Here is a 19,389-nt window from a genome sequence, read left to right on the forward strand (position 1 = left end):
CAGAAGAAGGGAATTACCGAAATGTGTCTGTTTTTGTCAGTAAAATAAAGAACACTGCTTTGTCAAAGTATCCTGCGAGTGCTGTCATTTTCCTTGTAAATGGGAGAAACTTTGAAGCTGGAATATTACGCGAATGCACCAACGCGTGACGGCACCCGTCTAGAGAGTGACTCGCTATCTGGTGTCCTTGGAGCAGGAATATATATATATATATGGTATATAGACCACCTGGCAGGATGTTTGATTTCAGCTCCAGCCTGACGGAGGTCACTGCTCACCAAGCTATTAGGAAAAAGCGTTTCTTTGTGCTTGGTGACATGAATGCTCATTTCAACGATCCACTGGATATGGAAGCGAAGGATATTTGCTCCAATCTCCGCTCCCTACAACTTGACCTTATTAATCAGGACCCTACGCATAGACTAGGGAACCTTTTAGACCCTATTTTTGGAAACCGTTCTGGGGTACAACCTCTCACTCCGATCCCGGTCCCCTGGTCCGATCACTTTGTGATTCCGTTCCTGATTCAGATATCAGAGGCGGAGTCAAGGAGAGATTCTGAGCAGAGGTATCAGCGGCGGAAATGGAAAGGCTTTTCGCAGTCTACCTTCAGTGAACTACTTACAGTAGGAGGACCATTAGGAGGAGGTGACTGTGAAATGGCCTATTATGAGCTACATAACCGCATTCTAGGTGCACTTGATAAAACGGCCCCCATGCGTAGTGAGAGAAGCACTAAGAATGTGAGGAAAACTACCCCTTGGTATACTCCGGAACTCCAATTAGCGAAATCCGCCTGCAAGAAGCTGGAACGAGAGTGGCGAGTCAGCTTTTGTCCGGGGATTAAAACATATTATAAGAAAATGCAAAAAGAGTACTATAAGGCTATAAGGGTCTCCAAAGCCGCACACTATAAAAATCGCATTGCTGAGGCTGAAAACTCCTCTAAGGAACTTTTTAAAATCTTCAAAGAGATATCTGTATTTTCGAATAACAATGTGCCCTCCGCTGATTCAGTGGAAACCTGCAACAACATTGCTAAATATTTTGCAGGTAAAATTACGGACATCTATGCCAATTTTACGGGTAATCTGACTGTTGGCCCTGATCTTGGCAATAGTAGGGAGATGTGTCTATTAGATTCAGAACTGCCCAGTTTTCAGGTTCCCTCTGCGGAAACATTGGTTACTGTATGCAAAAGTGTTAAATCAGGCTCCCCCCGTGATCCGGCCCCCCCCAAAATACTCAATGCCAGTCTAGAAGTGCTAGAGCCTCTGTTCAGACACATTATCCAACTGTCTTTCTCCTCTGCCGCCCTTCCAGGAGACTGGAAGAAAGCCATAGTTTTGCCGATAAAAAAGAAATCAAATATAAGCCAGGATATACTGGAAAATCTCCGTCCAATCTCCCTTTTACCTTACTTGGCGAAAGTGACGGAAAAACTGGTAAACACTCAGCTTACGGAGCACTTAGAGTCGAACAATATGTTTCATAGCTCTCAGTCCGGTTTTCGAAAGAACTATTCCACGGAGACTGCCCTGCTGAGAGCAACCGAAACTCTACGGATCGGAGCTGATGAGGGTAACACTATGGCACTCATTATGCTAGACCTCAGCGCTGCGTTTGACACCGTGGCACATTCCACCTTGCTACGGTGTCTGAGCAGTGCTGGGGTTACCAAGGCAGCATTGGGATGGCTCAAGGACTTCCTCTCGGACCGCAGTTTCCAGGTTCAGAGAGGTATGTTCCTTTCCAACAGCGTAGCCTTAGAACAGGGGGTGCCTCAGGGCTCGGCCCTGAGTCCCACCCTGTTCAACTTGTACATGGCTCCATTGGCAGCTGTAGTTCAGTCATACGGCATAGATCTAGTATCGTATGCCGATGACACGCAGCTGCTCATCTCCCTGTCACAGTCACCCACGTTAGCAGCGGCCAATTTTAAAACCTGCATGCAGGAGCTTGCTGGCTGGATGAATCAACACTGCCTGAAGCTCAATGGGGCTAAAACGGAGGTTTTAGTGATAGGGGGAGATGGGGCGAGCTGGACTCAGGAATGGTGGCCGCCTTGTCTTGGCTCTCTGCCCATCCCGTGCAGTGAGGCTAAGAACTTGGGGGTCTGGGTTGATCCTAAACTCTCTTTTGAGAGTCATGTTGACAAACTGGTGGGGAAATGCTTTGGGGTTATGAAGACCCTAAAACGCACTCTGGACCTACTGCCACTTGAGGCCAGACGCATCATGACCCAAGCGTTGGTCACATCTCGTGTTGACTACGCGAATGTGCTGCTATTAGGAACTACGGAGAAGAACCTGAGAAGATTGCAAGTGCTGCAAAATACGGCGGCCCGTTTAGTCCTCAGACTCCCCAAAAGAACGGCATCCAAGCCTATTTTGGCTGCCCTTCACTGGCTTCCTATAAAGAAAAGAATCCTCTTTAAAGCTCTCCTTTTCTGTTACAGGATAACTTCTGCAAAAGCGCCAGAGTACTTGAAGGACTTAGCTATCCCCTACCTGCCCAAAAGAGCACTTCGCTCTATGGGTATGGGTCTTCTTACAGTTCCTCGTGTAAGAAGGGCCAGGATGGGAGGCCGCTCCTTTCGGGTGTTGGCAGCCACCCAATGGAACAGCCTTCCAGCTGTGATCAGACTAGCCAATACTGAAACTATGTTCCGGAAGCTTTTAAAAACACATCTGTTTGCCCTCTAGGGATGGATGTTTCTGCTCTCTTGACTCTCGCTCCACAGCGCGGGGATACGCCGGGATGGCGTCACCAGGCGCTTTATAAACCCCTTTATTATTATTATTATTATATATATATATATACGCAACCAATTTCGCCATTTAAATTGCCACTTCTAACAGCGAGCCCTCAGTGGGGTGGCTAACCCCTCTATTATTTACCACAATCTTCACCTCAACATAGCTGCTTGAATGAACAACACACACAAACAGAATGAGCCCTGGTTGTCTCTCTTTTTTGATGCTGACAACGTTGATAAGGTGAAGATTGTGGTAACTATACATATATTCATTTATGATTTATTTTAAATACGATTTCCAAATTGTAGAAATACAAAATAACACTAAACTTAAAGCAGGACCATTGTTAAGACTATACAGCTAGAGCATTAAACTGGCACTGTACAATTAAGTGTTCACCCTTGCTCAAGTATCCCATCATGCATCGGGGTGACAGTTCGGCCAGTTCATTTTCTGTCACCCGTCAGTAAGAACTTGGAGCACTGAGCTCTGCCTTATTTGGCTTTATTTTTCAAAACTCCTCTTCAGAAAGCTTCCTTAAGCATTTCCATACAACATCCTTTAGATCTAAAAAGAGATTCCAGCTTTTTCTGACAGTAAATTTTCATCTTTTTCAGTCGAGAATGCCTTCAATCTTTATAAACCGCCTTAATTGTGGCAAGAAAAAACGCAGACAGACCCTCACAACCTCTGCATAGTATGCCTACCGGGAGACCATTGTCCAGCAGATTGCGAACATTGAGCGTAGATGTCAAGGCAAACAATGAAAGACTAGCACAGGATCAGACTGCTTCGGCTTTAAAAGAGGTGTCAAGACACAGCCTAATGACACCAAGAAGGGTTAGGAGGTAATGTTCAACCTACCTCAGTGCATTCTGCCTGTTCTACAGGCTGCCAAGAGGTAGATCTAAAGAGTGCAGAAAGACACCTGAAAAACGTTGTTCCCGTTCGACATCAAGAACAGGTACTCCTGGCGACTTGCTTGCAGTCAAGAAGAGGTTCTTCGCAGTTGAGAAATTTGAGTAAGTCAGCATTGAGACCACAGTCGACGTCAAGGCGGGGTCCTCCGTCAAGACCTCCACTGATGTCGAGAACTTTACCTTCGGCACTAAGACAGCCACTATCGATGGCAAGACCACCACCAACATTGACACAGAAAGAACTGTCTCATTCAGCATCAATGCCTCTGTTTTCTGCTGCACCATCACGCAAACAATTGGCAGTGTCATTAACCTGAGAGGCAGAGAAGAGAGAACTCTACAAGGGAAAGGCAGATGTTTGACTATCTGGGGCTGAAGTTAAGCAAGTTGGGCAGGTGACTGAAAGCAAGAGGAGCAGCTTTGCTTGGGTTGTGAAAGGAAAGAATAAGAGTTGCGCAAAATAAGAGGGAATGGTTGGAGAGGTGTGGCAGAAGAGTGAATGAGCCATGAGGAATGGAATGAGGTTGTATCAAGTGTTAGTGAATTTGCAAAAGTAGGCTGTCATGTCAAGGCAGCATAGGTAGGTTGGGAGGTCTGAGTGGTGAGGACATGGTGTAGGCCAAAAATAGGGATACAAACTTGGGAGTTGATATTTTCTTGGATGTAAGTCAGTTTTGCAGAGCCAAGCACTGATGTGAAATCAGAGAGGGCCAAATGTTCGATCTGTGAGGCGATACGGGCTTCAAGGAGTTTTAAGGTTGCAGATGACGGGGCCATCTGAGTTTGTGTTTAAGAAAATGTGTGAGTGGTATATGGTAGGGTGAGTCGAAGGCTATCACAGGAGTGTTCTATACATCACAGAAGTTGATGAGTGTGGATAGACTGCTATAATACATAGGTACCCATTATTCCTGTTAAAAACTGGTCTCAAATGTCCTTACTTCGGTCTAGTTGTGACATATCTAGTCACCCGTAATAACAATATGACATAGCTGCTCAGCTATAATAGCTTATTACAGCTGTATTGCGATATCATAATGCCTCCTGCCGGAGCCAGCTGTCAGAGGAAAAGACAGGTCTCAAATCAGAATTACAGCTGAAGATTAAACATAGTTATTGTTCTTATTCCTTCCTCCAGACATATAGCAACTCTGTTACTCTTCTTCGTTTAGCTACTCTTTCTTACCACCACCTTTTTCTGAATATCTACACATGCTAGCTCAACCTTTTTTCCCTTTCTCCAACTATGATATGACAATTACATTCACATAGTGCAGAGGGACTGAGTGGCGGCTCATATAAGAGAAGTAGCCTCAAGGACAAAAATAACCAGTTACTAGAATAGTAACTTGAATTTACTCTTATAGGTCAGTAGCCCTTTCCTTTTTAAATATGAGGAGAGTCCCAGAACCCTGCTTACAGACAGTTATGGCATGCACAATAGTCTAGCTAAAAGTTTTCTGCAGCATAATCTGGCCAAACTTACTATAGTCCAGGTAGGTGTATTACCCATACCATCAAGTGGAATATGTTTCTGTGACAGGTGACAACAGGTGTTCTGTTCAACAACTTGAAAGAGCATGTGTTCACCTAAGGTTTCTTGGCGCCTGGTGAAGAATAGAATGAGGCAATCAAGTTTAAATTACATTTGAAATGTACTGCAGCCCATGTAATTGGTAATTAATTTGAAAGTAAACAGTTCTACTTTGTTTAAATGTTTTGTATGATAATTGTTAAACAGGTACTAATTCATGGGGTAAGGTACTCTAACCCTACACCTGAATCTTAATGCCAGTACCCACGTAATATTACGTAGCCAAGTGTAGCACTAAATTTATCAATAACCCAAATAATAACATAACGGTATCTCTAGTCCTAAAATGAATGCACTCTAAAATAACCTATTCCTTTAAACTAAAGCTAAAACTAACAATTACCTTAACACTAAAGGCCTGATTACGATGGCGGTCGAACAAGCATCCGACCGTCACCGTTTAGAGCCGGTGACCGTCCGACAATGTGTCAGCGGTCGCACCTGCTGGATTGCGATAGGACCGCCATGCAGGTGGTCCTAAAATGCCTTTTTAAACAGCAGCTTGTGCTGCGACCCAGAAAACGAGCCACAGCACAAGCCACTGTTGAAAAGAGCACTTTGTACATATCCATGCATCGTGTGCCAGGCACCATGTGGTGCCTGCTACATGGTGCATGGACGAGCATGGGGCTACCATAGGTACCACCTGGGATATTGTATAGTGGCACAAGAGGGCCCTGCTTGGGGCCCCAAAAATCCTTTTCCAATAGCCTGTACATGGCGGTGGAACCGCCATTAACAAGCTTTAGGAAAGGGACATCATAATCCGTGCGGCGGGATAGGAGTCTGACTGCCGCCCGCCATGATCCTGTCGGATGTAGCACTCCTGACAGCAGTTGGACTGATTGGCTAGATGAATGGTGTACTTTTGTAGACCCTAATGGTCAAAAAGGTACGGACAGCAAAATGAAACAAAGAAATGCTGTTCAACGTCCAAGGTCGAAATGGAGGCTTTCACTCCAATATCGTTGATTAGCTATTCTGGAACTCTGAAGGTAAGACAGTGGATTTATTAGATTGTGGAGTACCCAAAATCCATGTTGGGTAAGCTTGTCCTTCTGTGCAAAAAGGGTAATATTGTTCAGCCTATTAGTGTTTAAGTGTAATGTTCATGACTTGGAAAACATGCAAATTAATTTGGAAGGTACTGAAATCAATTGACACACTTTAACATGCATTTACTTTCTAACCATTAAAGTAGATCAGCTTTCCATAGCAAGGCTTTCCTCTTATTCCACCATAATATGGGCACTTAACATAGATGTTTATGGGAAAATGGGTAAATGCACACAAATAAAAAAACTCAACTCTCTCGACCACCTCCTGCTGGTGAGATCTCTTATTTGGAGCATGATGTATTCAGCTGAGCCTTGTCACAGGATAATTCGGTCTTCCAAATGCACAAGGTTTGTTCATGGCCATTAGATAGGCACCAATGCCAGAAAAAAAAGCATTTTTTAGCAACACAAAAACTTCTCTGTAAACCACAGGCTGCAGAGTTCCAGGGCACCTACAGTTTCACTCCACCCATACTCCAAAAGAACATTTCGGGCAACCTCTACATTCAGCAGACAAAGGGTAGCTCCCAGTATCTGATTCTTTTCAGACGTCCTTCAATGGAGGCTCTATTTCAGCAAGGAAAACACTGAGAATGGATGGTGGTGTTGATACCTCACTGCATATGCATGTTGATCATGTGCAAATTGACAAATAAAACTATTTGACTACAATGTCAGTGCATAAAAAACATCTAGCATGATGAACCAAAGATTTGGAGCTTGGAGGTGGATTACTTGATTCTTCAGAGCTAGTATACTGTATGAAGAGCACATGGCCGCCATTCCGGGCAAATCAATTCTGCTACTTAGAGCCTCGGCCTAAAGAAAGAAGCAGACACTATATTGAAATAATTGATCTGTTTTGGGAGATAGAGACCTGATAGTGGAGTTCGCCTTTTACTACTGCAATTCAAAATCTGACTGGAACTATTCTAGTGTTTTGAAATAGTGGAGTGTTTTTATGATCCTCTTCTTCCTCGATCTCCACACCAAACCAGAGATTCTGAGGCAGTGGAAGGGTCCTCTGCCCCTTCTGAATAAATTTTAGAGGTTGATAAATTAGAATTAAAAGACTTGTGAGACTGCACCTCCAGAAGAACCTCTGCAAGTGGTGTAATGCGGTCTTTTTCCATACTTTCACGCCTCCTACAATAAACTCTACATGAAAGTCTTGAACGTGGAGAGCAAAGTCATTAAAAATTGGCGGCTGCTGCAGCTATGGGCAGTCAGGTTTGGAAGTTCAGTACTGGGAAGTTAATGGAATTGCTTCCCAAAGGTTATTATCAACAGCTGGTGTTACATGGCAAGTACTGAATTAAATACACACTGGATGAAATCATAGGGGTCTCCAACCTTTTCTGTACTGAGAGCTACTTGTGTTCAATGAAATACATTTAGAGCTACTAATACTATTAGTGCTATATAATTAAACATTTATTTGTATAATAATTGAACCAAGCAAAAGCTTTCTAATTTAATGTTTTTAATGCTTGGAGCTGTTCTTGAAGCTATAATGTGTCCTTAATGCCATAATGCTTGTAGCAATATTGTCAGAGTAGACCTAGCCTAAGAATCCAAATGAAAATTCTGAATTCAGTTCAGTGATCAATAGGACAAAACTGTGCTGGATGTAATGCCATTAGATAATGGCCAACCTAAGATTGCAAGAACTAGGCGAAGGTAGCATCAAAATGGACTCCAGACTAATCACATCTTTCCTTTTCAACTCTCGGAATTGATGATACTTGCATTATGCTTGTTAAGTTAGGTTTAAGTTCTTCTACCATTCATCAATCCTTATTCTAACTTCCGGCAAGTGTGATTTTTGACAAATCCCCCTTATATTCTTAGCTTATCAGCGAATGTGAGACATGAATTCTGCTTGCAATGAGTAAGCACTACCCAGCACTCAGATTTGTTGGCCTGAAGTCTGTTCCTCCTTCACCAATATTGTACTAGTAGACCATCTTACTATAAAACAATGTATCGGACCTTTTTGCAACACTCCATGGGGGGCTACTGGGTTGCATGGAGCTGCAGGAATTCGCACTGGTGTATGCAGATTATTTTCACTATACAACAGCTGGGAAACACTAATTTGGGTTGCAACATGTCTGGTCAGAAGCCAGTGTTAGGTACCAACATCTTAGTGTCTTCGTCGCTATCAAGTACATCGGGCACTTTGTGGTATTACTCCTTGAGGACACCTCAAGCTTCTACCAAGTTATCAAGCTGAGGGTGAAATATCAGAGTTCCAGAATCTCCAGTGGTAGAAATGACGATTGAGAGAATGTCCTGAAACAGAAATACAGATATTACCAATGTTGGTCTGCTGTTCTCATCTTAGACAGAGCTGGGAGTGCCCTGCGAGTGTCTAATGCAGCGGAAGCGTCACTATTTGAAAACACCTTTTTTTAACCAATGGTATGATTTTTCAGTATAGCATGACTTGAACAAGACAAACAAGCGGATCCAGGTTTTCATAAACATGGAAGCTCATTTCCCCTATAGGTCTCATCAAAGTATGACATTGTGTTTAGTTTGTCAGGAGCACTTGGTTCGTGGTTACAAACAGATACGTCAACAATAACAAGTAGAGCATAACAGTCACTTATACCAGCATGAGTAGGTAGAAAACTGAATATTCACTCGCCAGTTTTTAGTATGTTGAAAACACAATTCTGCTATATTCAGTGGGAGCCCAGAAAAAGCAACACAATCTCTGTATCGCTACACCCAGGTCTGCAGTCAACTAGACAAATTGGAACACACATCATAGAAGAGGACCAGGAATAAAGAATTGGAGCAGTACTCTGCACTGGCCTGCACACTATTCTTTTATATACAGATGCCCTGGCTCACTTTTTAGGTCAGACGCATGCATTTTCACCGATGTTGGTGGGAAGGGTGTATTGATAAACCCACATTATGCAATAAGCACGTGGAATTATAATCACCAATCAAATCTTGGTGGAATTACACTAGTTCTGGATAGACCCATTGCATATAATTCAGAAAATAAGTATACATTGTATATATTTTATACCTTTATCAATATTTTGTGTAAAGAGTTTACTCAATCATGCACAATAAAGATATTGCCATTGCCACCCACCACCCTTAAAGGGGATGAATGCTCAATGTGTAAATAGAAAGGGAGATGTGACTTAAGAAGCAGTCTCACACTAGGATCAACATACTCTCACCTGATACTGGTATGAATCTACTCACCTCTTACTAGCTGTAGAGACAATTCCTCTTGCTCTGCTAGTAGCCTCTCCTAAAAGGGGTGAGGTTAGGGGTGTCTTACGAATGGCAGCATCTGAAACAGAAGAATGAGTCTTCAGAGCCAATCGGACACCAAATGAAAGGTAAAGGAATTAGCATACAACCAAATGATTTTTGGGAGGATGTAAGTAAAGACCAAACAAAACTTTAAAGCCCAAATAAAACTTTACAAATACCATTTCATTACGTTTGATGGAAGACAGATTCTCATGTTTTGTGGTGAGGAGTGTAAATAAAGCAGGAAATTGTCTGAATCAGAATTAACATTTGCTTAAAGTCAGTCTCTCGAGTGGTCAGCATAAGATCACTTTATATTCCAGAGATAATGCATTACCATCCTGATCGAGGAGACCTCCCAGCACGTCATCGATGGAACCTGAAACAAGGCAAACAGACACATCATGACACTGAATTATGCTTACAGAACAACCAACGTAGGTGCCATGAGGAGCAGTTACCATTTTTATCATTTAGTATTTTTGTACAAAGATGTTAGATATGGATATGCGTATAGAGAGACACTCAAAGCAGATGTGAAGTTTAGAAGGTAGCCACACCCCAGTTTATTATTAGATTCAAAAATGTGTTTTAGTTTACTTTCGTTTCCATAAATAACAGGATTTTTTTATACTAAAATAATTGTTATTCCAAAATAAATAAACAAAGAGGAATATTTGGTGTCTCTGGGAGAACAGCTCCAGTCACCCACAAAGATTAATACCACTGGCTCCAAAGAGTTACAGATCACAAAATGGGAGGCAAAACACTCAGTTGCTCTAATTATTGCTTTGATTAGCGGAGAGAGAGAGAGAAGTGAGGAGAGAGAAAGGGCAGTGTGTGCGTCTGTGAGAGAGAGGGAAAGAGAGTTTTATGTGTTATCACAACTCTCATGGAGAAGGGCTCTTGCTTTGAAGATGAAGAATGTAGTTTGACCAGTCTCAAAATACTATATTTTTTACCTTCCTCAGAATTTAACTGCCATCACATGTAAAGGCAGCAAGGTAATACAAGCTACTAACATTTTATAAAGTGGAAAGGGCAAGCAGGACAAATGGTCAAGAAGAGACAGAACTACCAAATGGCATTTTACTGCAGAAAAATCGGATTGTCAAAATGAGCCATTTTACAATGTTCGAAGTTTGATATCTGAGCTAAGCAAGCGACCAAAGTAATCCATAAAATGATGCCTTGACGAGAGAATGTTTTTGTTTGTTGTATTTTGGATTTTTCAAGGGTGCAGGTTATCATTGTGCCTTCACTTGATCTCAATGATCTTTTAGCCTGATATTGGTATAAAAATGATTTGATGAGAATGTATATTGGTTCCAAAAAGGCCCTTAGTACTAAGTGCACAAATATTTTAAATTGACCCTACTGTCACGTGGAGTATTAACTCCACGTGACAGTAGGGTCAATTTAAAATATTTAGGCTTTCTGGTTAGGCTTGATTTTTTTTCCTCAATTTAAAATATTTAGGCTTGATTTTTTTTCCTCTTGGCTTCATGTGAAAGGTGACAATGGTTTCGAATTTAAATGTTTATTTTCATTTTAGCTCTTTTATGAATGGTCCCAAAAATAAGTGGAACAATAATTCAAAAGAAAAAGAAAAATGTTAAGGAAAAAAGAAAGGGAAAGCTAGAATAATCATGTTAGCCACGTTTAGTACTAAACCAATTTTTAGTTTGGACTATAAGCTCCTAGGGTATAGTCACTTATTGGTGTGGATGTCTACATTAGACATAAAATATACACATATAATATATCATGAACATTTGTAGTTGAAAGGTTTTAAAGAATATTTAGCTGCTACTCAGTCATTTCAATTCCCTTGCATGAAGCGAGAAGCCTCTCCATAGAAATGTGTGCCATCATTAGTATCGATAATCTGAAGCCACACTTTTTAAACACTGGCTAGATGGTTCTTTTCTGAACTAAGGAAAGGCCCATCAAGGAGTGCGAAGTAAGTCAGTGTTTCCGAATAGTGGCAACAGCTTAGATAAAATGGTTGATCAAGAGGCTATTGAAGCAAGTCATGATGGGTTGCCAAATTCTTTCATCAAAATATGGGTGGCTGGCTGTTTGTCTGGGCATAGCGGGATTTCCTTTGATTGCTCTGTCACATTCAGTCTTCTCTAGCAGGAGTTGCTTGAGAAGCTTTTTTTACTCACCACCCCTCTTTCCAGTGTCAGGGTTGTGGACGGCCTGCAAGTTTTCCTTTAGGTCCAGGGGTCCTAGGTCTTTTTTGAGGTGAAACATGTAAGAATTTTTCTGTCTTTATCTGAAGGACTCCGTGCATGCTTTAACAAACATGTGTTCGGTTTCACTAAACATCCTTGAGTTTGTATTGCAGAGTGGGCTGCTAGACACTGTTCTCAGTATGGACTCATGTCTAGTCCATCTCTAAGGCACCTGTAGCTGTAGAATGGGAAAGATCTATATCTTTTTTCAAGAGACACCATTCCAGCAACACAAAAAATATGTTGCTGATGCTTATACTTCAAATTTGTGACACCGCCTTAAAAATGTGATCAAAGGTTTTATTAGTCTTTTTTGTGAACTTTAAAATGCTCTAATTGATGTTTATTGTAGGTGATTTTCCAACTGCAGGATAGAGTTATTCCTAGGTACTTGGATGACTTTGTCATGACGATTGTTTTGTCTCCCAGCAGATGAGGACACTACATTTGGGGCCCAGTTAACCATCTTTGATGGTAAGTAATTGACACAAGTGTATTTTTATTGCAGAATTTCTCCACTGCAATAATTTTTGCTTGCAAGCGTTTTTCTGTTCAAGTAAGCAGGATGGAATGATCACTGCTAATTAACAGTGGAATCTAGACTCTGTCCACTAAACTAAAGTCTGGAAAATGTTATTGTATTTTAGCATATATGCAATCTGTAAGCAGGATGACAAACATGGATGTCGGCATCTTCCAATAATTAGCAAATTCACTGTCCCCCAAATTTGCAGTTGGTGTGCCCCATTTAGAGATTGATCAAGTGCCAAGGATCAGGTGGTGGAGCCTCATCTGGCTATGCTGTGCTAAGGCTTTAACAAACAGTCTGTTTGCCACACGGCAGTCAGTTAATAAATATCAGAGGGACTCCTGTACGTTTTCCTGCTTCAGACTACCATGATAAGCCTAGAAGTTCCAAATAGGAAACAAGCATTTGCAATGCAATAGGTCTCGCATTAGGAAAGTTTGAGCTATTGGTCTTGTAAATGACAAATGTTTTATTAATGTGTTGTTTTTGAAAATTGCGAATTTAATAGCTTTGTCATTTACAATGCCAATACTTTTATCTTTTGCAAATGTGACACCTATAGCATTTGTAATGCAACATGTTTTGTATTTACGTGACTTAGATGTATTGATATTGATAAACAATGGCTTTACAGTTTTTTTAAAATAATGAATACTTAAATAAAAGTTATTGTAATTTATAATGGCAATAGCTTAAACTTTTGTAAATAACTTTTGTGAAGATTATGTTCAGTGTATTTTATTGTGACGAAAATCCAAGAACAGAAGTTGAAATATTAACATCTTTTTGTGACATTTGTAATAAAGCTTGAAACATTGTGAGAACATATTTGAACCAGTTGTTGTTGAATGGTTGCACAGATTGATACTGTGGTGGCGCTGAGTGATGTTGTGGTGGCGACGAGTGATGCTGTGGTGCCCCTGAGTTATGCTGTGGTGGTGCCCATGAGTGATGTGGTGGTGTCCCAGAGTGATGTGGTGGTGTCCCTGAGTGCTGTGTGTGGGTGTCCCTGAGTGCTGTGTGTTGGTGTCCCTGAGTGCTGTGTGTTGGTGTCCCTGAGTGCTGTGTGTGGATGTCCCTGAATGCTGTGCGGGGATATCCCTGAGTGATGTGCGGGGATATCCCTGAGTGATGTGTGTGGTTGTCCATGAGTGATGTGTTGGTGTCTGTGAGTGATGTGGTGGTGTCCCAGAGTGATGTGGTGGTGTCCCAGAGTGATGTGGTGGTGTCCCAGAGTGATGTGGTGGTGTCCCAGAGTGATGTGTGGGGATGTCCCGGAGTGCTGTGTGGGGATATACCTGAGGGCTGTGTGGGGATATACCTGAGTGATGTGTGTGGTTGTCCATGAGTGATGTGTTGGTGTCCCTGAGTGATGTGGTGGTGCCCATGAGTGATGTGGTGGTGCCTCAGAGTGGTGCGGTGTTGTCCCTGATTGGTGTAGTGGTGTCCCTGAGTGGTGCGGTGGTGTCCCTGAGTGGTGTTGTGGTGTCCCTTAGTGGTGTAGTGGTGTCCCTGAGTGGTGTAGTAGTGTCCCTGAGTGATGTGGTAGTGTCCCTGAGTGATGTGGTAGTGTCCCTGAGTGATGTGGTAGTGTCCCTGAGTGATGTGTGTGGATGTCCCGGAGCGCTGTGTGTGGATGTCCCTGAGTGCTGTGCGGGGATATCCCTGAGTGATGTGTGCGGTTGCCCATGAGTGATGTGTTGTTGTCTCTGAGTGATGTGGTGGTGTCCCAGAGTGATGTGGTGGTGTCCCAGAGTGATGTGGTGGTGTCCCAGAGTGATGTGGTGGTGTCCCAGAGTGATGTGGTGGTGTCCCAGAGTGATGTGGTGGTGTCCCAGAGTGATGTGGTGGTGTCCCAGAGTGATGTGGTGGTGTCCCAGAGTGATGTGGTGGTGTCCCAGAGTGATGTGGTGGTGTCCCAGAGTGATATGTGGTGGTGTCCCAGAGTGATATGTGATGGTGTCCCTGAGTGATGTGTGTTGGTGTCCCTGAGTGATGTGTGTTGGTGTCCCTGAGTGCTGTGTGTGGATGTCCCTGAGTGCTGTGTGTGGATGTCCCTGAGTGCTGTGTGTGGATGTCCCTGCGTGATGTGTGTGGTTGTCCATGAGTGATGTGTTGGTGTCCATGAGTGATGTGGTGGTGCCCATGAGTGATGTGGTGGTGCCCATGAGTGATGTGGTGGTGCCTCAGAGTGGTGCGGTGTTATCCCTGATTGGTGTAGTGGTGTCCCTGAGTGGTGCGGTGGTGTCCCTGAGTGGTGTTGTGGTGTCCCTTAGTGGTGTAGTGGTGTCCCTGAGTGGTGTCGTGGTGTCCCTGAGTGATGTGGTAGTGTCCCTGAGTGATGTGGTAGTGTCCCTGAGTGATGTGTGTGGATGTCCCGGAGCGCTGTGTGTGGATGTCCCTGAGTGCTGTGCGGGGATATCCCTGAGTGATGTGTGCGGTTGCCCATGAGTGATGTGTTGTTGTCTCTGAGTGATGTGGTGGTGTCCCAGAGTGATGTGGTGGTGTCCCAGAGTGATGTGGTGGTGTCCCAGAGTGATGTGGTGGTGTCCCAGAGTGATGTGGTGGTGTCCCAGAGTGCTGTGGTGGTGTCCCAGAGTGATGTGGTGGCGTCCCAGAGTGATGTGGTGGCGTCCCAGAGTGATGTGGTGGCGTCCCAGAGTGATGTGGTGGTGTCCCAGAGTGATGTGGTGGTGTCCCAGAGTGATGTGGTGGTGTCCCAGAGTGATGTGGTGGTGTCCCAGAGTGATATGTGGTGGTGTCCCTGAGTGATGTGTGTTGGTGTCCCTGAGTGATGTGTGTTGGTGTCCCTGAGTGATGTGTGTTAGTGTCCCGGAGTGATGTGTGTTGGTGTCCCTGAGTGATGTGTGTTGGTGTCCCTGAGTGATGTGTGTGGATGTCCCTGAGTGCTGTGTGGGGATATCCCTGAGTGATGTGTGTGGTTGTCCATGAGTGATGTGATGTGTTGGTGTCCCAGAGTGATGTGGTGGTGTCTCTGAGTGATGTGGCGGTGTCTCTGAGTGATGTGGTGGTGTCCCTGAGTGATGTGTGGTGGTGTCCCTGAGTGATGTGTGGTGGTGTCCCTGAGTGCTGTGTGTGGATGTCCCCGAGTGCTGTGTGTGGATGTCCCAGAGTGCTGTGTGGGGATGTCCCGGAGTGCGGTGTGGGGATAAACCTGAGGGCTGTGTGGGGATATACCTGAATGATGTGTGTGGTTGTCCATGAGTGATGTGTTGGTGTCCCTGAGTGATGTGTTGGTGTCTCTGAGTAATGTGGTGGTGTCCCTTATTGATGCGTGGGGATGTCCCTAAGTAGTGTGCCGGTGTCCATGAGTGAGGTTAGGGTGTGCCTAAGTAATGTGGTGTTGGCCATGCGTGTTGCCCCAGAGTGATGTTTGTTGAGAAAGTGATTTGTAAAAGGTGACTGTGAATGTGAGCATGTTTACATAAACAAGTAGAAACTATTCTTGTTGCGTAAATTACAACTTTTTAAAAAATGTATTGTAAGTAAACAAATGTAAAGCACCTGCAAAATGCTAGCATGGCAAAACATAAGAAAGACTATTTGTCCGTAAATTATGGGGCATGGAAGTAAATGTAAAAGGCGGAATACGTGGTCAGATAGGAGCCAGTGAGAACGTGCGGCGAAGCTAAAAGTAAAGTCGAGCGACCATATGGACAGGGAGGGGGTGGGCTGCCTGCAACTCAAGCGAGCATAGGGAGGAGGGTGTGGTCTGTCTACTAAGTGTCATGCGTGTGGCAACAGAGAGAGAGCGTGTCGCGCCCCCCGCCAAAAGGATGCAGGATTAAAGGAGGAGTAATGTTTAGTTATTGCTCTCCTGGCTCCGCTGGTCTGTTTACTTGTAACACTTGTTAATTGGCCCATTGTAAGGGAACAGCGTGGAAGTGGCGCTCTCGGCATGCCTGCACCCTAAAGCCCACTTCGTGTTTCATTTACTTATAAGAAAAAACTAGACTTAAAAAGAAGCTAGATCTTCGGTTTGAGTCCCAGAAAATGTGAAATTACAAACTGGTTACACAGATTACTGAGACTGGAAGGATAAATATAGCTGATGTGTGAAATCTTCAGTCGGTCTTGGGCTTTAAACCAACTATGCTTGGCATGATAGATTTTTCGACCTATGAGTAGTGTTAAAAACGAAACTACAAGTCCCAGAATGAAAAGTATTGGCCGCTAAAAACTAGGACTGGAGAAATGGATAACCCTAGCGGTTGTGTGCTTATGCTCCTCTGCTTCTCCTATCTCTATAGGAAGGGCTTATAATGGCCTCTTGTGCCCATGTTCCTGTGTGGCCAACCGACCCTCTGCTATTGATGGTGCACTCGCTTCTAGTGCTTAGCTTCGCTCATTCTGAATAGAAACCTACAAGTCCCAGCATGCTTCGCGTTGGTGAAAAATATAGCAGACATGGCTGGAGGTGCCCCGGTGACATGGGGCTGTCAAAAGCTTGGCACACCGTCTTCATAGATTTCTATAGCGTCTACATATGAAACGCCCTCAGACACTGGAGTCCAACACGTGATTGTGAACGACACTGGGCTTTCAGTCTATTTCTACACAAAAACCCTCTGGCACAGGAAAGACCAGATCACTTGCGTGCACAAGGAAATCACTTGAGGTTGTAGAAGGAGTTCGCGAGGCAAGAGTTGTGTAGAAGGGGGCTGGGGAGGAAGAAAGAAGGAAAAGAGGGTGGACAGAAGAAAGATGAAAGGAGAGAAGATATGATAACGCCTACCGGAATGAAATGAGACTGGGAGTTAGGTTTAGGGAAGTGTGGATGGAAAGAGAAAACAAATGAAAGGAAATTATGCAAAACGAGGGGCGACTAGAGAAAAGGTCATGGAAATAAAACAGAGAGGAAAAGGAACAGAGAAGAGGGGAATAAATGGAATGCAGGTACACTAAAGAAAGGAATTAAAGAGAAGAGGCAATACGTGAAAGAGACTAATAGGAAGAATACTTGATGAGGTGTGGTGAGAAGAGAAAACGGAAAAGAAAGAAAAAAGGGTACTGAAGTGGGGTGGGGGTGAGCAGCGAGGTGAAAGCAGATGAATTTACAGCCGTCTCTTCAATCCAAAAACGTCAGTCAGGCTCTAAAGTAATGCAACGGGCAAAACGTAGCACCAAATGACTGCAAATGAATCTTATCGGACCGGCCGCTGTCTAACGAGGTATCTGTATCCCAGGGAGCCGGCGGTATGTCTCTGGCAATATGTGCGTGCTGAGAGCTGCATACTTTGTGCTCGGTTGCAGGCAGCATTTTCTCTCAGTGTTTCGGATATCCTCGTCCATCTGTGGCGCGTGGAATGCATTCATACTGACAGACTTCCTATTGTTTCGCCCCTCTGGAGCTTTGTTGCCGAAAGGCTGCATCACAGCCCCCGATAATTATATTGCTTAATTAATCAAGGCGAAACAAAAATTGTGAATGTTTGCGTGGTTCCCAAGCGCGGGAGATAAAAAATGAAAACAATACACGCTGGAGCATTGTAACAAAAGTAGAAGCTATCTGATCAGAAATTCTTACATAATTAAGCCATTAATGCTAAATCGCTCACGTTAACATTGCTCCAGGTGTCTCTACTTCAATGCATACAAAACAAGGCGCGCGCATTCACAAGCTCGGCAGATGAAGATTCAGACCCGCGCCTTGGGATTGGGTCGCGTCGTGAGCTGTCTACGTAACAAGCTCACGCGCGTGACCCAATCCGAAGTCGCGCGTCCACCGTGCTACGTCAGAGGCTCGCGCTCCTGCCGGGCTGGTATCGGCGACCGGGGCTGGACACGTAGCCGCTCCCTCCTGACATGATGCCGCCGCTCCCCCTGCCATGATGCCGCCGCTCCTCTTCGACCCCCGGCTGCTGCTCGACTGCTGCTGCCCCCGGCTGCTTAGCCTGAACACGGTGTCCTTCCGGTGCATCGAGGAGGTGGTGGTGAGCGACGAGTGCTGTGGCCGCCAGCTGGGCAAGGGTGTGTGTGCGTGTGTGTATGCGCGGCGGCAGGGGTTCTCTATGTGTGTGTGTGTGTGTGTGTGCGCGGCAGGGGGGTGAGGGGTTCTCTGTGTGCGTGTGCGCGGCGGCGGCGGGGGGGTTCTGTATGTGTGTGTGCGTGCGTGTGTGTCTGCTTGCTTACAAGGAGCCATGGGAGACGGGAAGCGCGCGCGACCTGATCCGTTTACGCGTGTGTGCACATCTCTTGTCTCCTGTCTCCCTTAGCTCCTTGAAAGCAAAACTGATTGCAATAGAGTCTCGTAGCGACGATCGTTCGCAGGTGCGAGACCTAAAAACACAAATGACCACACCTGCTCAGGGATTGTTGGGATTTTGTTATTGAAAAACAGAAAGATTTGTTGAGTGGGTGAAAAAAACATAACGCCTGCTAGTCAAAGGTTCTCTGCCGTTAGTGCAATCGCAGCCTCACAGACTGCAATGAATACTTTTAAGGTTCTCACCAGGCAGCTGGAGATCTCCACCAGGTAGAAAAGCACATAGCCTCTACTGAACTGGAGAGCCAACCACCCGTCCTTAAATGATCCCCTAAGACATTTTCCTTCAATGGTAAATGTGCTAAATTCCAGGAGATTATGTTCAATAAAAAAAGAGAATGTATGTAGGTAATAATAGTATGTGCAATTCTTGGGCAGGGAAGGGATGGTAACGGAGTTCTGAGTGGGGAGTGATTTGTTCAGGCATCACAATGTAAAACTTTTTATAAGAGCTGTGTCTTTAGATCTTTGCTACATTAAAAAGGGTTGTGGTGGCCTTGTTAGATATGGAGATGTTATTTTAGAATGCTGGGTGAAGGTTCTGAAAATAAGTCAAAAGTTTATCTGCAGTGCTTCTCGCTAAAGAGAAGTTTACATTTATATTGATCGTCAATCGAAAGCATTCAAGCCAAGAGTCAACTTAGCGGTGGCATTGAGGGAAAGAAGGGCCACCTACTGAGAGAGCAGCTCATATCTAGCAGGAGACAATCTTGGGATA

General features: G+C 44.2%; 1 protein-coding gene across 3 annotated transcripts in view; it reads right to left on the reverse strand.

The window, feature by feature from the left end:
* FBF1 (Fas binding factor 1) overlaps positions 1-19,389 on the reverse strand; it is a 596,028-nt gene that overhangs the window by 555,409 nt on the left and 21,230 nt on the right. For 2 of the 3 annotated variants that reach the window (XM_078654557.1, XM_078654558.1), the window contains exons 4-5: positions 9,954-9,995; positions 9,563-9,653 (exon numbers count right to left, since the gene is read on the reverse strand). In XM_078654557.1, coding sequence (XP_078510683.1) covers positions 9,563-9,653; positions 9,954-9,995 — 133 coding nt within the window. Of the gene's footprint in view, positions 1-5,165; positions 5,246-9,562; positions 9,654-9,953; positions 9,996-19,389 lie in introns of those variants that run through there. The other variant, XM_078654559.1, reaches the window with a different exon arrangement.

This window comes from Lissotriton helveticus, chromosome 7 (genome assembly GCF_964261635.1).
Source record: "Lissotriton helveticus chromosome 7, aLisHel1.1, whole genome shotgun sequence".
Lineage (NCBI taxonomy): Eukaryota > Metazoa > Chordata > Amphibia > Caudata > Salamandridae > Lissotriton > Lissotriton helveticus.